The 22,027-nt window shown below is 30.4% G+C and overlaps 1 protein-coding gene across 1 annotated transcript; it reads right to left on the bottom strand.

Annotated features, from left to right (window-relative positions):
• Window positions 1–1,297: 1,297 nt before the first annotated feature.
• LOC115876661 (ADP-ribosylation factor 6) lies at window positions 1,298–3,764 on the bottom strand. The gene is made up of 2 exons (XM_030892518.1): window positions 3,613–3,764; window positions 1,298–3,375 (listed from the first exon to the last, which is right to left on the bottom strand). Exon 2 carries the CDS (start codon window positions 3,345–3,347, stop codon window positions 2,820–2,822), a length of 528 nt encoding a protein of 175 aa, XP_030748378.1. The 5' UTR covers window positions 3,348–3,375; window positions 3,613–3,764; the 3' UTR covers window positions 1,298–2,819.
• Between the last annotated feature and the right edge of the window lie 18,263 nt (window positions 3,765–22,027).

The following is a 22,027-nucleotide window of genomic DNA, read 5'->3' as shown; positions in this document are numbered from 1 at the left end:
AATATATTTATATTATTAATATCCTTGTTAATCAAGGACTGATACAAAAGAATGTATTTATTTTTTAAAATAATAATTCCTATAATTTTGAATTATACATGAATAATTCTCACATGTTTTACTTATAACACTCCACTGATTAAAAATACTACTTATTTTAATGATTTATGATATAAACGTGATAATTTAGATTAATTTAAAGTATTTTTTGATAATAATTATAGGCTGATAATTACAAGGACTTTATTATATATTATTTTCATTCTACAATATTTACCCTATTTGAGCATAATTATTTAATAATAGAAAACAAAAAAATACTATAATAAGATATTAGCTGCATAGTGCTAAGTATACTCTATACAGAGCGAAATTATGTAATTGCTAAAATTAGTCAGAGTTAAAAGCATAAAATGAAATATCTTTTCAACTAAAAATCTGGAAATTAGATGTGATGTAAAATATTTGTGTGAAATATAAATCTGTTAGATGAATGTTAAATACAGAGATGTCAAAGTGATAATTGTGCAGAATTTTTAGTTGGATTCAAACCCTATTTGGTTTTCAGATTTCTAAAATAAAAATGGCAATTTGATTTTTTTAATTTAACGAATATCAAAAACTTCAAAAATATTAATATTATTGGGATTTTATATTCATAACGCAATGCCAAAGTGGTCCCAAGCTCTATTACTTTCACAACATTAAATTAAACATGTAAGTTTCAAGAGTAATATAGAAGAATATTCAAAAAATTATGTGTTGAAATTAAGTAGAGAGGAACTGTCAGATAAGAATTTATTGTCTGATTAGTTTAATCTCTGCATGCAAGAATGCTCTCTCAATATTTCATATTAATATTTTTATTGAATTATTACTAATATGGGTGATAATACATCTGATAATCAATACTGTTTACTTGATTTTTTTTTCTTAATTCGTAGTCTGATCATATCCCTATCCGTAGCTGCTGTGATACCTAAGCAAATTGTTTTGTTTTCAAAAAGACAAACTAAAAATATCTGCTATATATATAGCCACATGATAAAAAATATCCTAATAGACAGACAACACCGTGATATTAATTTTAATATGCAAATATGAAACACTATAAGTTTTGGGGTATTCATTGAAAAATTAAAGTTTAATGACTAGTTTCTATTTTAATGTTTTTAGATAATTTTAATCTTTGATGTGGGATATATTATTACTATAATTGACTTGTGTGTTTGATAGAATTTATTTTTATGACTAAATTTTACAGTTATAAAAATAGTTAATAATTGAACTAAAAAAATTGTTTTATAGACAGTATATTTAGTAGCTGACATACATAACTTACCAAATGGGTTGTCTTAAGCTAAAGTAACATTTTAGAATAAATTAACTATAATAAAAACCCTTTTTATTACATATATGCCCCATTTAAGTAAAATTTTAATTGACTCATATTTTATACTTCTTTCCATCTCTAAATTTACATTGTTAGAATAATTACCAATATCTAGCATATACTCTATGAGACATTTGTACACAAACTGTAAATAAAATATACATTATAGAATAAATTAAATTGGCAGAGTTTTATTACAGAAAAATCTTCATATTTACTTCATTAACTTTTTTTATATAATTTTACTAATATTAGGAATGCATAATTTATAATTTAATATATTTTTTACACTATAATTAAATAATATTTTTAATATACTTCATATTTTACATTTGAAACTATTCCAATTTATAAGGGAAAAAAGTCCAAAATTCACAGCTAGAAAATATATATTTAAATTTGTTAAAGCATTTAATATGAAGAATTTTGGAGTTCCTATAGTCTTTCACACAGTTTTAATTCTCTAGTAAAGCATTGTGCACAATTTCATTAACAAACTATGTGTAAGATTCAAAAAACTAACATTTGTTTTGTAACATATATAAACAAACACCTACAAATACTTATTCATGCCTCTTAATTTTTACATTAAAATAGTTTAAAACTGTCTCATCTAAAAATGGCAATGGACGTTATATTTGATATTTGCAAAATAATAATACAATGAACTTTTCAGTATGAAATTAAACGACTCCATTAACACCTTATTTCATGAATAACATCTTAACACAACACTGGTGCAAAAAATTTCCTTAAGCTTTTATTGCTTGTACATCATATTGTTAATTTATTAATACTTAATCCTGCTGTTACAATTCTTAGTTCATGTAACTTTCATAATTAGGAAATTTTTGGCACAAAAAGTTTATAATACTGGCACCATTAAGTTTTCTCAGGCTGTTAGACGGCCAAGAAACCTTAACTTTATTCAGTCTTTATGGAAAAAAATGAAAGAAAAACATGAAGTATCTTAAAATTAGAACTTTTATTCCAATTAACTAAGGAGACGTCCTATTTGAATTTTTATAAGAGATTATTCAAACCTCCCCTTTAATACTCAAATAAAATATTTAATATGTTTTACATAAATTTAAATTTACTTTAGGATTTTAATGTGGCAACAATATTTTACAATATAGAACAATAAAAATTAATATATAATATTTATATATCAAATTAATTTATTTACAAAAATTAGTTACTAGGAGGCAATCACTAAGAACACTGGTCCATGTCACAACCATTTTAATCAATGGCAATGGCAAAAAGAATGTATGGTCTTTATACAATTGAGATATATACTTAGGCAGCTGGAATGTTTCAGTTAAGTTTCAGTCCTGCATCCTAAATCATCACCTCAGTTCGTAGTAACTTTAGAACTGTGTCGATTGCAAAACTTAATATGAGTACGTGTCAGACAAGAGTGCTATAATTTGTGATTACTTGTTAACCAAGTGAGACCTTCGAATAGCCCATCTCCTGTTGTCGCACATGCTGGCTGCACATACCAATTGCGATCTCTGATACGAGTTAAACCTAATTTCTCTTGAATCTCGTGAGGTTTCATTGCTTCTGGCAAGTCTTGCTTATTAGCAAATATGAGTATTATTGCGTCCCGCATTTCGCGGTCATTTATTATCCTATGAAGTTCCTGTCGGGCCTCATCAATTCGGTCGCGATCTGCACAGTCCACAACAAATATTAAACCTTGCGTGCCCGTGTAGTAATGACGCCATAGAGGCCGAATTTTGTCTTGTCCACCCACATCCCACACATTAAACTTTACATTTTTATAGGTCACTGTTTCCACATTAAAACCTACCGTTGGAATTGTTGTAACTGATTGCCCTAATTTTAATTTGTACAAAATCGTCGTCTTTCCTGCCGCATCCAATCCTAGCATTAATATTCTCATCTCTTTATTGCCAAAAATTTTTGACAGCAGCTTTCCCATTTTGAAAGAATTCCACTGATACACCTATCTAAAAAAACAACGACATTAATATTTTATAGAAGAAAAATGATAAAGGCTTCATATAAAACAGCTTGGTATTTAAGGCAGTACCGAATTGCCAAAAATTAAAGCATTTTAAAATCTAATTTTGACAACCCAGAAATAGGCGTGTAATGGGTTGTGGGTCACCTAACGGTACAAATATTACAGGGACGAATATATTTAAATTTAAGCAATAGGCACATTAGGAACAAAAATTACATACCACTAATCATTGAATATATTTACAGAACTTGGTAATTCATCTACATTTATCTGCACTTCTCTACAAACTTGAGCTCCATATTGTCAAATTTGCCGATAATGAGGCTGCGCGAAGATCGTTGGCACTTTGACAGGGTTTCGGTTACTGTCAAATTTAAATCCATAATTTTACTTTTGACTCTGTCCGAAAGATGGCACTAGAATAAGTTTAAAGTTGAACGAGTATATTTGCTTGCATAAGCTTCACAGATAACTTGTTTATTTTAAATTGTATTAAGCTATAAGTATTATAAGCCTGTATAAGCCTAATACAATATACCATTCCGTGATACCATACCCCATACCATACCATACATATAACAAATAAGTCATTCGATGTATAAGTAGGCCCTTATGAAGCTATTACATGGAGCAGTGAGCAGTTGCTTGGTAGACAAAATTAGAGCAAGATACAGCAAGGCAAAACCTGTGCAAAGTGCAGCGACTGGCATGCATCTGCATGACGGGAGTCATGAGAACATGCCCACTGCACATTGTAATTGGTAGATATGCCAATGCAACATTGATTAGATTATTACAAAATTTTACCCTAATTACCTATTATTAATTAAACTTATTTAAAAATTTAGGATGAAATGCAAAAAAAAAGATTAGGAATAGCTGGCCACAAAATGTTACGTTGTTCCCTAATGAACTCTAGGTTTCAATGGCTAATTAAGCTCATACATATTTAATGAGTTTTAAACGATTTAATTAAAGTATCGTTTTGTTTCACAAACTTTCAGTATCGTTTAACAAAAGCACATATATTTCAAACAATACATCTATTATTTTAACTTTATACAGAAATTCTGAGAGGAAGAAACATATAAAAAAAATTGAATGATTTGATATTTGATCTTTGATAACAACACCTACAATATTAAAAAAAAGTATAAACATTTTATAAAATAAAGTGAAAAAATACCTCATCAGTAATGAGGTACTGAAAAATTTGTGTTCATGGATACTAAACTCACTCAGACTGTACTGATCACAGGTACTGATTTTTAAAGAAATTTGTTTGAGCTGAGTGGCGATATTGCCAGGTGTCTGAAGAAGTTAGATATTAAAATAAAAATTGAAATAAGAACATATTCTTGAAGTTAGTCATGCTCCAGCTGGAGTTAAATACCAAATTACTATTTAATAACAATTTATATAAACTTTTAAAGTGATAAAAGTAATATCTTGAAATGAATCATTTAACTCAAAGATTAGACTTTTATATAAAACTAACCTTTTATTTTAAATCTATAAACACTGAAAATGTTGACAGGACCCTACTGCAAATATAGTGTGTTGTGTAATAGGATTGCTAAAATTTAATGTTATTTTTTCCCTTTTCGTTGCTCTGTGAAGTAAAAAATGTGCAGAGACAAAACAGAAAAATCACAACCTGTATATTTTTAACGGTATTAAAAACGCAAAAAATTATTTCACATTTTTCAATTTTCGGTTTTTCAATTCAATCATTGTATTTAAAAGGGACAGGCTTGTTAATTAATTAGGAAACATGGTAGGTACGGAGGGATTTGGGTTGTTTTACTGGAATAAACCCGATGTATAAAATTTCATATTCCATTATCAGATAACTCCATTAGGTAGACTAGGAACTCCGCAGTAAATTAATGTTCTGTAGATCTTGATTGTTAATCCAAAAAAAAAATCACTAATACCGAAATATAATTTTGAGCAAAATTTCATTAATTTGGCAAACACCAATTTTAGAACAAAAATTGCACAAATAATTGTTTGAAAATTATACAAGTTACCGTTTCGAAATAAGGTAGGTATTTGAAATATCTTTTGGAGAATTTACCCGTTTTTGTTGTTGGAAACCGCTTTTAAAATTTCGAGAAGAATTTATATTAATCATATTTTCGATTCTAATTCTCCTAATTCCAACGAAAATAAATAAATTAATAACATAATTTTAACAAAACTTATATTTATACAATAAATATAATGATATTTAGTTATAGCATTATCTCACAAACATTTATTAAAACTAGGTTTATTAAAATTGAAAATAATAAAACCAATACTGTAAAGATATTAATGACGTGAGAAATTTTTGAGGATTATTTTAGTGATATTTTTCTCGACCCCCTCCACTAATCTCGAATTTCTCATGTTAAAAAACACCCAGACACCAATTTTCATCCAAATTTCGACCTGAGTTCAGATATTATACCCTTCTACACCCGGTATCTCCGAAACGAAGCATTTTATAGGACAGATGCATTTTTTTGCTGCAGAATATACTGCCTGAGCTTCCCGGATACAATTCGCACCACCCTGTATAGAAGAATTGTGTCAGATATCGGTATATTTTAGTCTAGAAACATGTTTTACTTTTATTATTTTTATTTACTTTTAATCTGATGCCGATTTTAATCTTGCCGAGTCTCCCCCTCCTTCCGTGAGATTTAGTGAAATTTGCCTTGACCCCCTCTCCTTTGCTCCCCTCACGTAATTAGTAGAAGCCCCCCAAAATAGTTAAAAAATAAGTTTCATAAATCAAAAAAATGTCACAGTAGGCGTAGAAATAGTTTCTAGAAGTTTCAGAACACCCTTGTATATAGGGTGTGTAAGGAGCATATAAAAAATCTATCAGTTCTTCACAATCTGACGCAAGACTTTTAATGTGTACATTGTCAACATAATACATTGACAAGGTTTTTTATATTTAGATTTGTGTGCTTATGTTTATGGATATTGGAAATATAATTGATGAGCTGTGGCAAATAACATCATTGCCTGATTTCAGATATATTGGAATCAGGTAACCTGAGCCCATACATTATCGATTTCGTGTTCAGCCATCAGCAGTGATATTTATAAATGTTTTTTTTTCACAATAACTGGCAAACACAATCCCAATAATGGAAGTGATCTCTAAGCTCGTATTATTCCATTAAAGAGAAAAAAATAGCTTTCAACTCAAAATATCATATTCATGCGTATTTTTTTTTAACACAGATAACACATTCCCATATAACACAACACAATCCTATAGATATCTTGAGGATATCCACAAAGGATATAGTAAATATCTTAGGGATATCCAAAAACCAGAGGAGGATATTTATGGGATATCCAAGTGGGACAAAAAAAGTCATCTTCAAGACATCCCTAGGCAAGCCTTTTACGATTATTTAGGATATTTCTAGGATAATACAAGGATGATGTTGGGAGCATTATAGAATATTTTTAGGGCATTATATGAGGACTGTTATTTGACAATACTTACTTCATCCTTAGTTTATAGTAAAAACGTTTGCGATTTAGTTTTATTTAGCCACATTTTGACGTTATTCATTGGATATTTTTATTAACAGCTCTAAAATATACCTACATATTATGTCAATGAATTTTGCGTCAAAATTTAGAAGTTTATTTGTATGAGTTAAGAGCTTTCAATTTATGCTGTACCATCGAAAAAAAACGGCGTTCAATTGGCTTGAAAATTACGATCGATGACATTCCTCCTATAATTTTACGTACAAAATAACAGCAATCTTCATTTCCAAGCCACCTCTGACGCCGTTTTTTTCGATCGTATGGTATTATACCAGATTATACTACCCTTTATGGAGTTTAGCAGTTTATGTCTAGCAGCAGAGCTAGCAGCAACAGTTTACATCAAAGTTAGCACACAGGATACAGGTATAATTTCTAACACCACACATTCCAGAAACTCACAATTTAAACCCAAAAATAGGATTTCTGTTTGAATAGATCAAACACGAAAATGGGTTTAGAGATAAAGAACAAGCGATTTTCAACAAATTTTCACCTATAATTTTGTCACAAATTCTTCATTGTGAGAACCTGAGTTGTTCGTCGTTTTTTCGACATTAGTTGAGGTTAGGATAGAATTTCTGCTAGAACAAGGCTAGAACTATGAGTATAAGAAAAAAACTAAGTCAAACTCAACCAGTTTTGTTAGTTTCAGTCATTTTTAAGCCCATCCAATATCGACAAACGACCGAATTCACCTCGAATTTCACTAAATCAAAGAACTGAATAATACACGATGCAAAAACCATCAAAACTAAACAACTGTCGAGATGGACTGTGGGAAATTTTTTGCGCGGGCGTTTTAAATTCTCTGTATTACTGGGAGTGGCCAACCTCATAAATATCCAGATTATCCAGAAGATACCAACAGGATATTTTGTTGCCTTGACGTAATATATATATATATATCTATCTGTATGGTTTATTGCATTTTATGTAATATAAAAAGTAGTACATTATTTATTTTTCCTAAATATCTAGACGATATTGTTAGGATATTTTATTATCATGAGCATGTTTGGATATCTCAGCTGGATGTACATTAGATATACGACAGAGATATCCATAGGATATTCTATTCTAAGACATCTACAGGATTTCAGGATGTCTGGAGGATATCCTATAGATGTCTTTATAAGATGATCTTATAATGGGACATTCCGACATTCTATGAATATCCTGCGGATATTGTGTGTTATATGGGTTACATACAATGTTTCACGATTTTCCATATTTTTATTAGGTTGAAAAGTATGGATACAAATACATGGATACAATATTTTCAGTACTTATTTAACTTGTTGATTATTAAATATATTATCAAAATATAGCGATTGGAAGAGTAAAGCTCGAAATAAAATGATTCATTCTAGGCCTAACACCCCGTACGCAGATTTATTTTTTCCACTAGATATTTTACCATAAATTTTAAATTATAAATTTTACATAATTAAATATATTTTTTAGAAAAGAAAAAAATATTTTTGGTTAGTGATGAGTAAATGCAAGACCAAGACCAAGGGGGTCTTGGTCTTGCAGTTAATATAGTCTTGGTTTTGTAGGATCCAATCTCGGCGTTGCTCTTGCGCAAGACTTTTGCAAGTCTTGCATAGTTTTAATAGATTTTTACTAGGTGCAGTTTCTACATAGAAAATCTTTAAATACTTAAATAGAATTTTTGGCAATTTAATGCAAATAAAACTTTAACGAAAGAAATTAGATTATTTGTATAATGAAATTTTGGATTTTTCAATATATCAAAATGAAACAGCAATTGAGCTGTTATTTTTGAAAGTGGTTTGATTTGGTTATATAAAAAAATAAAGATCAATTATTATTCTTTCTTTAAAATTTTATGCAATTAGTCGGGAAAACACTATTTGTAATATATGTGTGAAAAAAGTGCATGCTTGGTCTTGGTCTTGCGGTCTTATTGCACTGATTCGGTCTTGCACTGATCGGTCTTGCCAAGAACAAGTCCAGCGTTTTTTGAATCTTGCGTTCATAAAGTTATTTCTTTTTTAAAAACTTTACTTTGTGTTAGGTTTGTTTTGGTTTTTATTAGTCATAGAACATTTCAAGTAATGGGTCAGTGTTATTGTTAAGCTAGGTGAAAATCGTGTTGGCATTTTCCCTAATATAAAATGTGAGAAAAATGTAAACAAAAGAGATTTCAACTTGGTGCTGAGGAATTTAATTCAGCCCGAGAACTGACCGACCTTGTCGCCACTAAAATGTTTGTGTGCAATTTGTTGCTCCATGGTTCACCGTTTACATCTGCATACATTTATAGATAGACGTATTATAATCGATGTCAAAAACCATACGTGCACGTGATTTGAATTAACGAATTAACTCACAGACACGATACCAACAAAGCTATTGGAAATGCTAAAATTAGTGTATGTAGTATATTAAAATAAAAATGTACTGAAATAAATTATTTATTTAGCGTCAGAACATTTTCAAATCGCCATGCTTCTTATAAAAACAGCATTTAGACAATTCAGGACAAGTTTTCATGTGCGCTTATTTACGAAATTCCATACAACAAAAAAATCGGTGTCACAGTGGGCATTGAAATGAGATTCAGTAAAGATTATTCTTGGAAAATCGATTATTTCTTACTTTTTCCTGTATTAAATTTTTATTTTTGATAAATTTTTATGTCAGTTGTTAATAAATGACATACCGTGTGACGATCATCGTTGGAAACATAGGAAACCGCATGCAAATTTTGAACTATCCAAATATTGGCTCCATTTATTTTACGCCATTAATTTTAGAGCTAAAGGTACATTCACACTGAGAGCGTCGAGCATCGCGTCGCGTTTGCGTCGCGTCCGCCCCATTGAACTCGAACCCCGACGCTCAGCGGACGCTAGCGCAACGCCAAACGCGACGCTGTTTCCCTGAACGGTCTAATTTAAGTTAAGTGAATTGATTCCATTTCGACACGCGGACGCGACGCAAACGTGACGCGACGCGACGCTCGACGCTCTCAGCCTGAATGTAAGTCGTACATAGATTTTTTAAAGGTCAGCGTATGCTGAATACACATGCTAAATTTGAACAATAAGCCAATTTTAAGTAATTTAAGAAAAAACTTTATCTATTTTTTTTATAGAAAATACAATTCGACATTAAAAAAATGATAGTATGACAACTTAAGGTACGTTGGCATTTGCCTGGTTTTGCTTTTGTATTGTTCCCTGTTCAGTTTTAATATAAAAATAGATGCATTTTTTTAAATTACTTAAAATCGGCTTATCCAAAAATGTTCAAATTATTGGCATGTGCATTCAGCATGCGCAGACCTTTAAAAATACTATTTACGAGTTCGCTGTAAAATTAACAGGGAAGTCAATATCTGGACATTTCAAAATTTGCATTCCATTTCCTATATTTCCAACGACGATGCACCACCCGGTATAGGGGTCGGAACAATAGAAATGATCATTTATTGTCATTTGAAAGGCTACTGGTACGCTGTTTTATTTTGTTCATATATATTGATATATTTTATCGTTATCTTGTCACTTTTATCAGCGATTTTACATGATTTTACTATTGAATACCGAAAAAATATATATCAACTGGAAAACACAGAAGCATTGAGCTTTTAGGAATTCGAATCGACTTATTCATGTAGAGCATGATACAAGTTTGATCAAATATTTGAAGGAAATTATGACTGGTTATATTTCAAATAAATTTAATAAGATGATCTTTGAACTTATTCGACGTTAAATTTTCATAGTATTACACTTTCAAATAAATTATACAAGATATTTGAAATTATCCCGAACTCAGGGCCTATTTTTCATCTGGTGGCAAAATTCGGGCCCTCTTTTCCGATAAAATTAAAAAATTATGAATACTTAACAACCTTTAACGGGCCCCCCAGACCACCGGGCCCAAGGCCCGGGCCTTATGGGCCTTATGGTAAAGTAGGCCCTGCATGTACTGATTTCTTTCGAAAATCGACAACTATGAAACTATGAACTCTTCCTGGACACAAACGGTACATTGTGAGACAGAAAATTGTAGAGAGAAACAAGCCCTATAACATAGGATACAACATTTTAATGAACAGTGCTTTCCATAAAATCAATAAAATGAAAAATATACGAAATAATATGCATGTACTGATTTCTTTCGAAAATCGACAACTATGAGACTATGAACTCTTCCTGGACACAAACGGTACATTGTGAGACAGAAAATTGTAGAGAGAAACAAGCCCTATAACATAGGATACAACATTTTAATGAACAGTGCTTTCCATAAAATCAATAAAATGAAAAATATACGAAATAATATGCATGTACTCAGGGCCTATTTTTCATCTGGTTGGGCCCTGAGGCCCAAGCAAAAATTCGGGCCCTCTTTTCCGATAAAATTCAAAAATTATGAATATTTTACAACCTTTAACGGGCCCCCCAGATCACCGGGCCCAAGGCCCGGGCCTTATGGGCATTATGGTAGAATAGGCCCTGCCCGAAATATATGTAGATACCAATAAAAACTAATTTATATACTAATATTAAAATATAAATATATTTTCTGTTTAAATTTTAATTTTTGATGAATTAATTGTTATGTCAATTCTTAATAAATTACATTTAGGGGTCAGAGGCGATCATCGATTGTCATTTTGTAGACTACCGTAACAGCGCTTTCAGATGGTGCGGACCGTCCGCAACGGAGCGTCGACGGCTATCTTGAAAAAACACGACGGACGGTCCGCTCCATCTGAAAGCGCTGTCAGATGGTTAGGCCCGCGACGAACCGTCCGTCTTGTTTTTTCAAGATAACCGTCGAACAAACTCCGTCGAACGGAGCATACGCGCCCATATGAATTTGTTCTATATGAATTTGTTCGCTCCATCTGAAAGCGCTGTAACGACGCTTATTTATTTACATAAAAAAACTATCATTCGATCCATTTTTTGCAGAAGTCTCATGGCGTTTTTAAATTTTAAAAATAGATTCAACAAATATTTTCCCTAGCGGGGATCTTTTTAATACTGATGTAAATAACTGTCTTCTTCAAGTCAGAAAACATATTTTTAACTAGTCCTAATATAAAATTGTTTATAGACTCTAAATAAATCTTAAGAAAAAAATTTCTAGTTTACTTGATTGTTTAATTATTTTTATTAATATCTTCTATATTAATTAATATATTTCAGTTGCAATTGTTTATCTGCATTCATGTTTCTTCTTTATATTCTATTTCCAGTATATCTGAAAATAAGATATAAAGAGATATTTTATGTATGTACTGCTCTGAAAATACCGCCATATTGGCAAAAGTTTGATTACAAAGTACCAGCATTTTACAAACAACAATAATTGATAACGTCATTCAAAGCGAATATAAAATACAAGGTAATGTCAAAGGTAATGCCATTCCTACAACAATGCTAAAAACTAAAAATAAATATAGAAATAAAAGTTTATGTAACAGCCTTTAAAATTATATTTAAACTAAAAATTTGGAAAAAAGCGAAAGATCACAAAATTTAAAGAACAAGACCTGTACAGAATTAAATGAAGTAGTCACTGGTAAGTGGGAAAAGGTCAAAACACTTCATGACGCAGATTAAAGTCGTTTTATTTCCTATTCCTTGTTACTGAATACTTTTATTTCCAATTATAACGATCTTTAAACGAACCCATGTTTTTAATCTGTTATTAGTCGAAGTGACATCCATTCTTAGGAAAGTCTATTTAAATAAAAAAAATCATAAAATGTCTGGAAAACTGAAATAAACTTAGTCGATTAAACATTAAGCAGTGTGAGTCATTACTTTTATATTTTCGTGATCTCTACTGTGTTTTGTCACAAGTTTTGTAATGTGACTGTATAAAGTTACGGAAAGTCTATATAAAATTTAGTTAATGTCGTTTTTGTAAGATCTGCGGAGCCCTCCAGAGAGAATAATTAAAGCTTCGCAAGCTTTAGGATAAAAAAATTCTGGCTATCCAGAAATTATTATTGCCTATTGCATGGTTGCTGCTTCGTAAAAAGGTGATTCCCCAGATCATTATAAAAAAGTCACATTTATCAACCCGTAAATAAACACTTTTTTGAAAGCCATGTGATTTTTCAATTCTGAGTTTTTATTGATACTGAAACAAAGAAACAAAAAATAGTAGCCTAAAGCAGGACGCACATTATCGCGGAACGGAATGGATCGGAACGGATCGCAATGGAACGGAAATTTTAAAAAGTATATATAATAATTAAGTTAGAGGCCGCACACTACCGCGGACCGGAGCCGCGAGGAATGGATCGGAGCGGAAAGGAATCGCTGGGATTGCTTGCCGAGCGAATTTTTTCCGTGGTTCCACAACCCCCTCAGGTTTTCAATAGAATGTTTACAAAATACGCACGATGCATAAGCATTTTAGACAGGTTAGAGCAAGTTATTTATTATATTATCACGCAGTTCTGTGTTTGTGGATACGATGGATGAAGAACAATTGATTAATTTTATTCGTGGTTATCCACATCTTTATTTATTGAGTGATAAAAATTATCATAATCAACAAATGAGAGAAAATGCATGAGATGAAATTCTAAAGTATCCATCGCAAAAGAACAACACACACTAAAACTTAAACCAAGCCAGTCTAGTCGTAAATTACTCAAATATGTACAAATAATTTTTTCCGAGGAAGTCCGCGCTAATGTGCGGTGATTCAAAATTTCCATTCCATTCCGTTCCGATCCGATACGTTCCGATCCATTCCGTTCCGCGATAATGTGCGTCCTGCTTGACAGCGCTTTCAGATGGAGCGGACCGTCCGCCAAGTACCATGAGTTTATATGAACAATTTCACATGGGTCGCGTATGCTCCGTCCGGATGAGTTCGCCGACGGCTATCTTGAAAAAACATCCGCGCGGACGGTCCGCTCCATCTGAAAGCGCTGTTAAACTCATGGAACTCGCGGACGGTCTGCGCGGTCGCTCCGTTCCATCTGAAAGCGCCTATCTAGTAGCCTAATTATTGATAATTTGGTACTAGAAAACATACATACGTTATAGAGATGCCACTGTCGGGTGTCCACTTTGTCAAGCAAAAATGAAAAAAAAACTAAAGTTGGTTCATACTACAGGGCCGTCTTATGTTATTTCTGTTCTAACGATTTCTTACTTCAATTGATAGGTATTTCATTTAATGATGAATTAATCTACACGAATAAGCATTCGAACCAGCTATATTAATCAACCACAAACAAGTCTTAACTAATGCAGTGTAATGGTTAATGGTCATCAACTTGCTTACCTACAACGCAAGCAGCATGAATCATTATTTTCTTTTTCTTTTCTTTTTTGATTAAATGACGTTTCCCTTATAATCTGTGACGTATTAATCTCACATTACATATAGTTACAAGCCATATTTTTAACATGAACACGTTTATTTCTCATTATTGGTTTAATATGGTAAGAAAATCAATAATCAAGTGAGTCAATTTAAAAATAAAGAAATGTACCTTTTATTAAATACATACAGACAGTGGCGGCCCGTGGATCAATGCTTTGAGGGTTCACAACCTAAAAAAAAAATATTACGCGACCACGCTTAAAAACGATTCTTTTTCGATTGTAAAGTCGTCAGTTTACAATCTTAATAACAATAGAAAACAAACACGCTTGTCTCGGTCGATTTCGATCTGTTTCGGAGTTACGACCGAGACAAGTGAAGATTCCCCGCAACATAAGAAAAGCGTTGGGTTTACTTCTGAAAGTATTTCGAGAAATGTTTGACGAAATATTCGGCTATAGTGTAGAGGGCGTTTAAGGCTGCAAATCAAGGTTTGGAATTTTTTCAGATCTATGATGAATCATTTGGGAATAAATAATAGTATTAATGAAACAACGAACACATTTAAATATTTTTTTCCTAAATAAGAGGCATTAAATTTGGAGATTTCCGTGCACATATGCACTTACTGATGAACCGCCACTGCATAGAAAGTGACTTTGTATAAATCATATATCGTCATTCTCGTTTTTCGAATACATATTTCCTTTTTTATCGTCAAGGCAAATGTTGACTTGCAAATGAACTTATTATTCCAAAATCTAGTGTATTTTAATTACTTTTTATTATTTGTGTATGTTGATTGATAAATGTGTAAATTTATTGTACTATTTATAAGATAAATTATTAATTAAAATAGTTCTCTATTTCTCTTTTTCTAGTTTTTAGAAAATTTATTGTTAGGCTCGGTAGGTTTTATTCTCAGTTTTGTTTTAAAAATTAAGTATTTCCAGAATAGTAAAAATGTTTCATTGTTCACAAAAAGGCTTAAATATATAAAAAAAATATTATCAGAATCAGAAATAAAATAAAGGATAAGATACCTATTTGAAGGCTCTTATCGTGTAATAAATTGATGTGGCATTAAGTCATATTAACAACAGAAGTTTAAAAATTAATCCAAGTTTATTGATCCGCTATTATTATGATTATATATCATTATTTTGAGAAAATATTAAATTTAATATTATATTCTAATCAATAAACGTTCAATATTGACATAGCAAACAGCAAGATCAAATTTTCACTACATCGTTTCTGGCTTAATGCCAATATTGTAAATTTAATGACTTAATACCGCGAGATATTTTTTCAGATATGAAAAATCCATTCGATTTACAACTAATGAAAATGTTATTATACTATACTTTTTTGCTACGGAACAGTATATTTTTTCATATAAGATAAAGGTTATTATCTGTGACGTCTAATTAGCGAAGGTTAGAAAAACTATTTCAAAACGATAATACGCAGTTTTTGCTGTTGTTTTAGAAATAAATCTATTTTCTTATTAAACCTTATGACCGAACAAAAACGACGTCATAGTAGGCATAGAAATAAAATTTCATTACAAACTTCACTTTCGATCACTCATCCTAGCAATTTTTGAGAGTGATAACTGATCGTAATTTATTTGGGCTATTTGTTAAACGTTAAAATAAATATAGAGGGTGTCCGGAAAGTCAAAGATAATACTGAAAGGGGTGAGAGACCAACTCATAAGCATCCAGAAAAACTAATATGTCCTTGTAAAAAATCGATGGTTTTCGAAATATTGCCGGCTTGGAACAGATTTTCGGCTGCTAAAAATATATAAATAAAAAAAAATTAAAAAAAATAAAAAAATAAATAAAAAAAATTGTAAATGGGGGTGTAAAATTTCAACAAATTTTATTAAAATGGCAATATCTCGAAAACCATCGATTTTTTACTAAGGTCATATTATTTTTTTTTCTGGATGCTTATGAGTTGGTCCATCACCCCTTTCACTATTATCGTTGACTTTCCGGACACCCTGTATAAACATATCTCAAAACTATATATTCTTACTAATTAAAAGATGTATTATAAGAAAATATAGGCCATAGGGGTCCAAAAAATTATTTTTTCACGAAGCCAAGGTACCTAAGCCTTCAATATTGTTTATATTCTGAATCTGCAGAAAATTTCCTACAAATTCTGAAATTTTCATAATTTTAAGACTATTTTTACTATGTTTATAAGGATTTTGAAAATGTACAAAAAAAAGTAAAAAATTGTAATTTTTTCGACTTTTTTCCATACATATAGTCATGAAAATTGGCGATTTTGATCATGCCACCGATATTGCTAAAAATGCTGTTATTTGCCAATTAAAAGGCGTACAATAAGATAATATAGGCTGTTGCAGTCTGAGAATAGTAATATATATAGGGGACGATTTAACCTTCAGAAAAACAGGAGTCCAAAAAATTAATTTTCTCACAAAACCAAGGTACCTAAGCCTTCAATAGTGCTTATATTCTGAATCTGCAAAAAATTTCCTACAAATGCTGAAATTTTCATAATTTTAATAATATTGTTAGACTATGTTTATAAGGCTTTTGAAAGTGTACAAAAAAAAGTTAAACAAATTTAATTTTTTCGACTTTTTTCCATGCCACCGATTTTGCTAAAATTACTGTTATTTGCCAATTAAAAGACGTAAAATAAGAAAATATAGGTCATTGTAGTATGAGGTAAGAATCAGCTGTAGCTATGAATTACTAACATCTAGAGATGCATGAGCAGTAGCAGTATATTTGTATATTTATTTATATTATGTTTCATTGGATTAGAAATTCAATACCTAAAATTTTTGCATGTGTACTCTATTGCCTGTGTCCCATAAACGTTGATAAATTTTAGGTTTGCGAAAAAAATTTTTTCAAGAATTATTTCTTGCTTATTTCATCAGTTTTGTAAGTCACTTCTTATTAAGGAAATATTTAATTATATCGTAAGATTACAAAAATCTTTAAACCGTGTATTTATGTTAATATTTATTGTCAACATAAACAAATAATAATTAATATCCTTCTCTCAAGCAGTTCTATTTTATAAACCAATTTATCCTCCTTAGCTGTATACTAATTAAAATCTAATTTACCTCAATATTATATGTTGAGTACACACATTGCATGCTTATAACAGAATTACGACATGACTTGCTTTACATTGCGGTCTGCAAACATCTCCTCAGCCTTTGTACTTACTTAATTATTAAACTTAGTCAATTATTTTATGCTTCAATATTGCTCCCATTGTGCTTGTTTACTCCCAAGTAACATAGAAAATAATATTTTTGGCGTTTGCATATTATAGAAATAAGGTACAAAATGAAATTTCGGATTTATAATAATTATAAAGATATTTACCTATACCGATATTTATTATAATAATAATTATTATTAATTTTATATTTAAAATTAATAACTAAGAGAAAAATTTTGAACTTATAATTTTAATAATGCTATGAAAAAATGTTTTGCAATAATAAAAAAAAATACATTTTATAATAATAATAATTAATACTTACTGTAAGACTACGATTTTGTTTTCTTTAACAGAAAATATCCATATTCCAAGAAATATAACTGGAAAGAAGTCCTTGTTTGAACAAAAATATCCAGACTTGAGAGAGTCTTTTTTGTTATTCCCGGTTTCTGTGGAGACCCGAGTAAAGATTGAATAGATAGATTTTGGACCCCTTTGTTCCACTAAGCTGCTTCAGATGTCCGGCACTTGCTTCATAATGTAACAAATATTTACTCAAAGATCTGAATATCTTCTACAGTAAAATTTAATAAAAGAAATAAGAATTTATCTTCTAAAACATCAACAATGCAAAATATGGATATATTTTATTTTATAACTCAATTATTTGCCTCTTTTATTATAATTCGAATATTGCTAAAACTGAAATAGAGGGTATTTCATTGCAAAAAAGGATTTTAATATTTCAGTATAGTTCTTCGCATACAATAACAAAACTATATTATCTAAATACAATTAATAAAGCACTCTATATAGGACTAGCACGAGCCGTACGTTATTTCAGAATATTCCAGTAAGCAAACTAAATATGCGCAAAATAAAGTTACATAAAACAAAACTCATTTCACATCCAATTTAAATTTTGTTACCGATAATGTGATTTTCGAAATATTGCTAAATTTATTTTGAAGTAATTTTAGCATATTACAATAACAGCATTAATATGTATAGCTTTCATCAGCATGGAATAATGCCTGTTATAAAATAGGTTTACTGTTTCGGGAAAAATATTTATTTTCGGTATGCTTTAATGTAAAATTTAGTTTAAACAGAAAATGTTTTCAATATCATATTAATTGAAAATATAAAGTCGTATTATTCTCATCAGTATAGTTTAATTAGTTTGTCATCAATATAAAAAAAGTATTCTTCCAAAAATGCAACTTGTCAATTAGCAATAAAAAAGTTCTGCCACAGCCTATTTAGTACCAGCTGGCCACATCCGGTTGTTTTTCTATACCCGCGTTTTACCTGCTGCGCCTATATATTTTCGAAGACACACCAATATCAACAATAGAGATAGATATCATCAACAACATGACCAGTCTATTTAGTTTTTATAAACTGAGCTTCGATTGAACTCAGAATCCGACTTGTTACATAGCATGAGATAAGCGAATATCTAGATGGGCACGCAGAATTCTGTGGAATTGTTCGTAAGAGGACAAGATGGTATTTCCCCATTTCCCCACAGAACAACAGATACGGATGAAGTCTTCCAGGTTCTTAAAGTTGGTTTCCACTTGGGAAGTAGAATGGTTCTGGTCCAGTCCAAGTCCAGAGTGTTCGTTTTCCAGCTAGCGTTTGTTTTTTAATTACCTACTTTATTATCATTGCCAAATTGGTCATTCTTTGACCAACTGCGAATTGATTTTCTGCCTGAAGGATGCTGGGGTAGGTGCCCATTCCCCTGTCCCTGCTTTGGTTCTTGAATCATCATTATACCACGTTATGGTATGGTTATTTACCTGCTGAGCAAACGTTTCTCTCTTCCAATCCTTTTTGTTGCTCAATACTACAGTGAGGTGTTTCTCAAAGTTGTACATTCTTGGTATGTCATCCATTAAGAAGAAAAGGAATTTTTCTTTTGAGGTTACAAGCTGGTTATAAATAGGCTGTGATGTCATTTAATATTAAATAATTTTTTTAATATTTATTTGGTCTATATTTTTCTTACAATTCCACACTCTATAGAAACGTAACTATATTTTCTAAATTATTCTACAATTAATGTATATTTTCGGGATAACACAAAAAAACTATCATTTGAAAAAAAAAAGAAAGGCAGCCAAAAAAATGTATACATCTATTGCTTGCATATGAATAAATTATATAAATTATAGTCCCCACTTGTTAAAGCATTTTCTCTGACCTTCTAACGCCAATAAAAGGTTAATGTTTCTAATTTTTATAAACCTGGTTTCCTAAAACGATGTCGCGTATGGGAGGACTGCGTTAATAGTCCCGTGTGATATGTTAAAAAGCTGTAATGGAAAACGTTATCATTGTGCCCATAATTCTTGATAATACCATGCCATCATATTTACCAAGATGTGGGTTATATAGGCTTTGTTTTTAATGTTTGTAAGGAGCTATAGAATAAATATTTTTTCGTAATCAAATTTTATATGTATATTACCCGGCGAAACACATTATTAGAATTTAGGTTACATAGATTTAGAGCAATAATAACTAAAATAATAAAAAATAATTCTTGTTATTTCGAGACTAAAACAAAAATCCAAATAAAAAGTCTCAGGGGGTATATTTTCCCTCTTCGTCCGGAACTATGTTAAAACTGCCTTTATTTATAATTAAAAGGCATAGAATAAGAAATTATACTCCTTTGTAGTCTTACAAGAACAGTAAGGGCAATCTAGGGGACGTTTTAACCATCATTAAAAAAAAATAGCATAAAAAGGCATTGGTCCAAATAATTTACTTTCTCACCACACCGAGGTATCTAAGATTTCTGGTATACATAATATATTTACATATACATAGTATTTATTCTAAATCTACATAAAATTTCCTATAAATGCTGAAATTTTCACAATTTTATGACTATTTTTCTAAGGCCTTTGAACGTGTACAAAATATAATTTTTTTAATTTTTTTCATGCATATATAGTCATGAGAATTGGCGATTTTGGTCAAGTCACCGATTTTGCTAAACATGCTGTTCAATAATTTACTAATTAAAGGGCGTAGAATAAGGAAATATAAACCATTGTAGTCTTACGATAACAATAATGGATATAGGGGTGAACACAAGTTTTTTTAGCAGACACGACATTTAAAAACTTTCTGATAAACTGTCATTACATAAAATCAAACTTTAGATTAACAATTACTATATTTTTAGTTTCATGTTATGTAGGGTTGTTTGGGAAATTGAAAGAATCGCTGGCAATACAATATTTATTTATCACTCTGATCAATTGTTAATCTGGATAACCTAAGACGAAGTAAAATGAACAATTAACGATTGTTATTTCTGTACAGCCCAGTTAATTCCATAGTTCTGTTAATGTTTTACATTTTTAATGCATCGATTTAAACTAATTTCTATTTGGATAGAAATATTGACATATTGTAAATGAAGTTTAGTGGATTTGACAGTGTATGGCGAGGTCGCCAACCTCCAGCCATATATTCCAGACGTTGCGTGACAACTAGCATTTGGTTAATTGACTTAATTTTTTATGAATGTAGGAATTTTTCTTCTGATATTACACGTAATGACGGTATTTCATTGCACTTTCGCCTCTAAGTGTAATTTGGTAAAGATTTATGTACCAGAAGCAATGACTATAAGACAGATTTTTTTAACACAATTTCAATGAAGTAATTATTATTGTATCACCATTAAAACAGACTTAAGAACAAATAAACACTTTTTTTAAAGTCTGAAGTCATTTTATAGGTTACTTTAAAATAAACCACCTACATTTTTACCTTTACTCTTTTTACTACCACCTTACCTTTACTCTGAAAACAACTAAATATTTAAGGGGTAAATAATGCCTATACCTTTGTGGTGGGTTCGTTTTAATAGAGAAATCTTGGTTATTTTGACCCAAAAAAAAACAACTAACACTGTGTATATAATATATTTTTTTTAAATAATTAGTAATTTTTTTTTAATTGTTTATATACAGGGTGAGTCTCAAATAATTGCAAATATTTTTAGGGAGAAGTATATTTCGACCCCAGAAACACGATTATGAGGGTTTTTTTGCCAACATTTTTTTGGAAGATTTGTAATTTTTTGAAAAAATTTTTTGGAATTTTTTTAGGCGTAGAGTTTTTAACATCCTGTATGATTTATATAGCAAAGTAAGAACATCGAGATCATCTAAGTAAATTCCTAATATAGTTTTGATGTCAGGACAGTTCTTGTATTTTTAATATTTTTTTTAAGAAAGACTGAAAAATATATATTTTTTATTTATTTATTAATATTTCTGAAATTATCGAAATATATTTACTTATATCTTAGGATTATGTTGAAGTTAAAATATTTTCCTGAAATACATCCCATACATTAAAACTTGGAAATGCTCTTTAACTGCTATAAACAGAATTCCCAAGTTTTCATTTTTTCAATTTTTTTATTCCCAAGAGCTTTCATATCTGGCATCACCAGTATTGTC

Source organism: Sitophilus oryzae, unplaced genomic scaffold, assembly GCF_002938485.1.
Source record: "Sitophilus oryzae breed Bouriz unplaced genomic scaffold, Soryzae_2.0 scaffold_1440_pilon_pilon, whole genome shotgun sequence".
NCBI lineage: Eukaryota > Metazoa > Arthropoda > Insecta > Coleoptera > Curculionidae > Sitophilus > Sitophilus oryzae.
This window is presented reverse-complemented; position numbering and strand designations above follow the sequence as displayed.

Bases quoted from the DNA above. Each gene is read 5' to 3' on its own strand.
- LOC115876661 (XM_030892518.1), bottom strand. From the start codon at position 3,347: ATGGGAAAGCTGCTGTCAAAAATTTTTGGCAATAAAGAGATGAGAATA.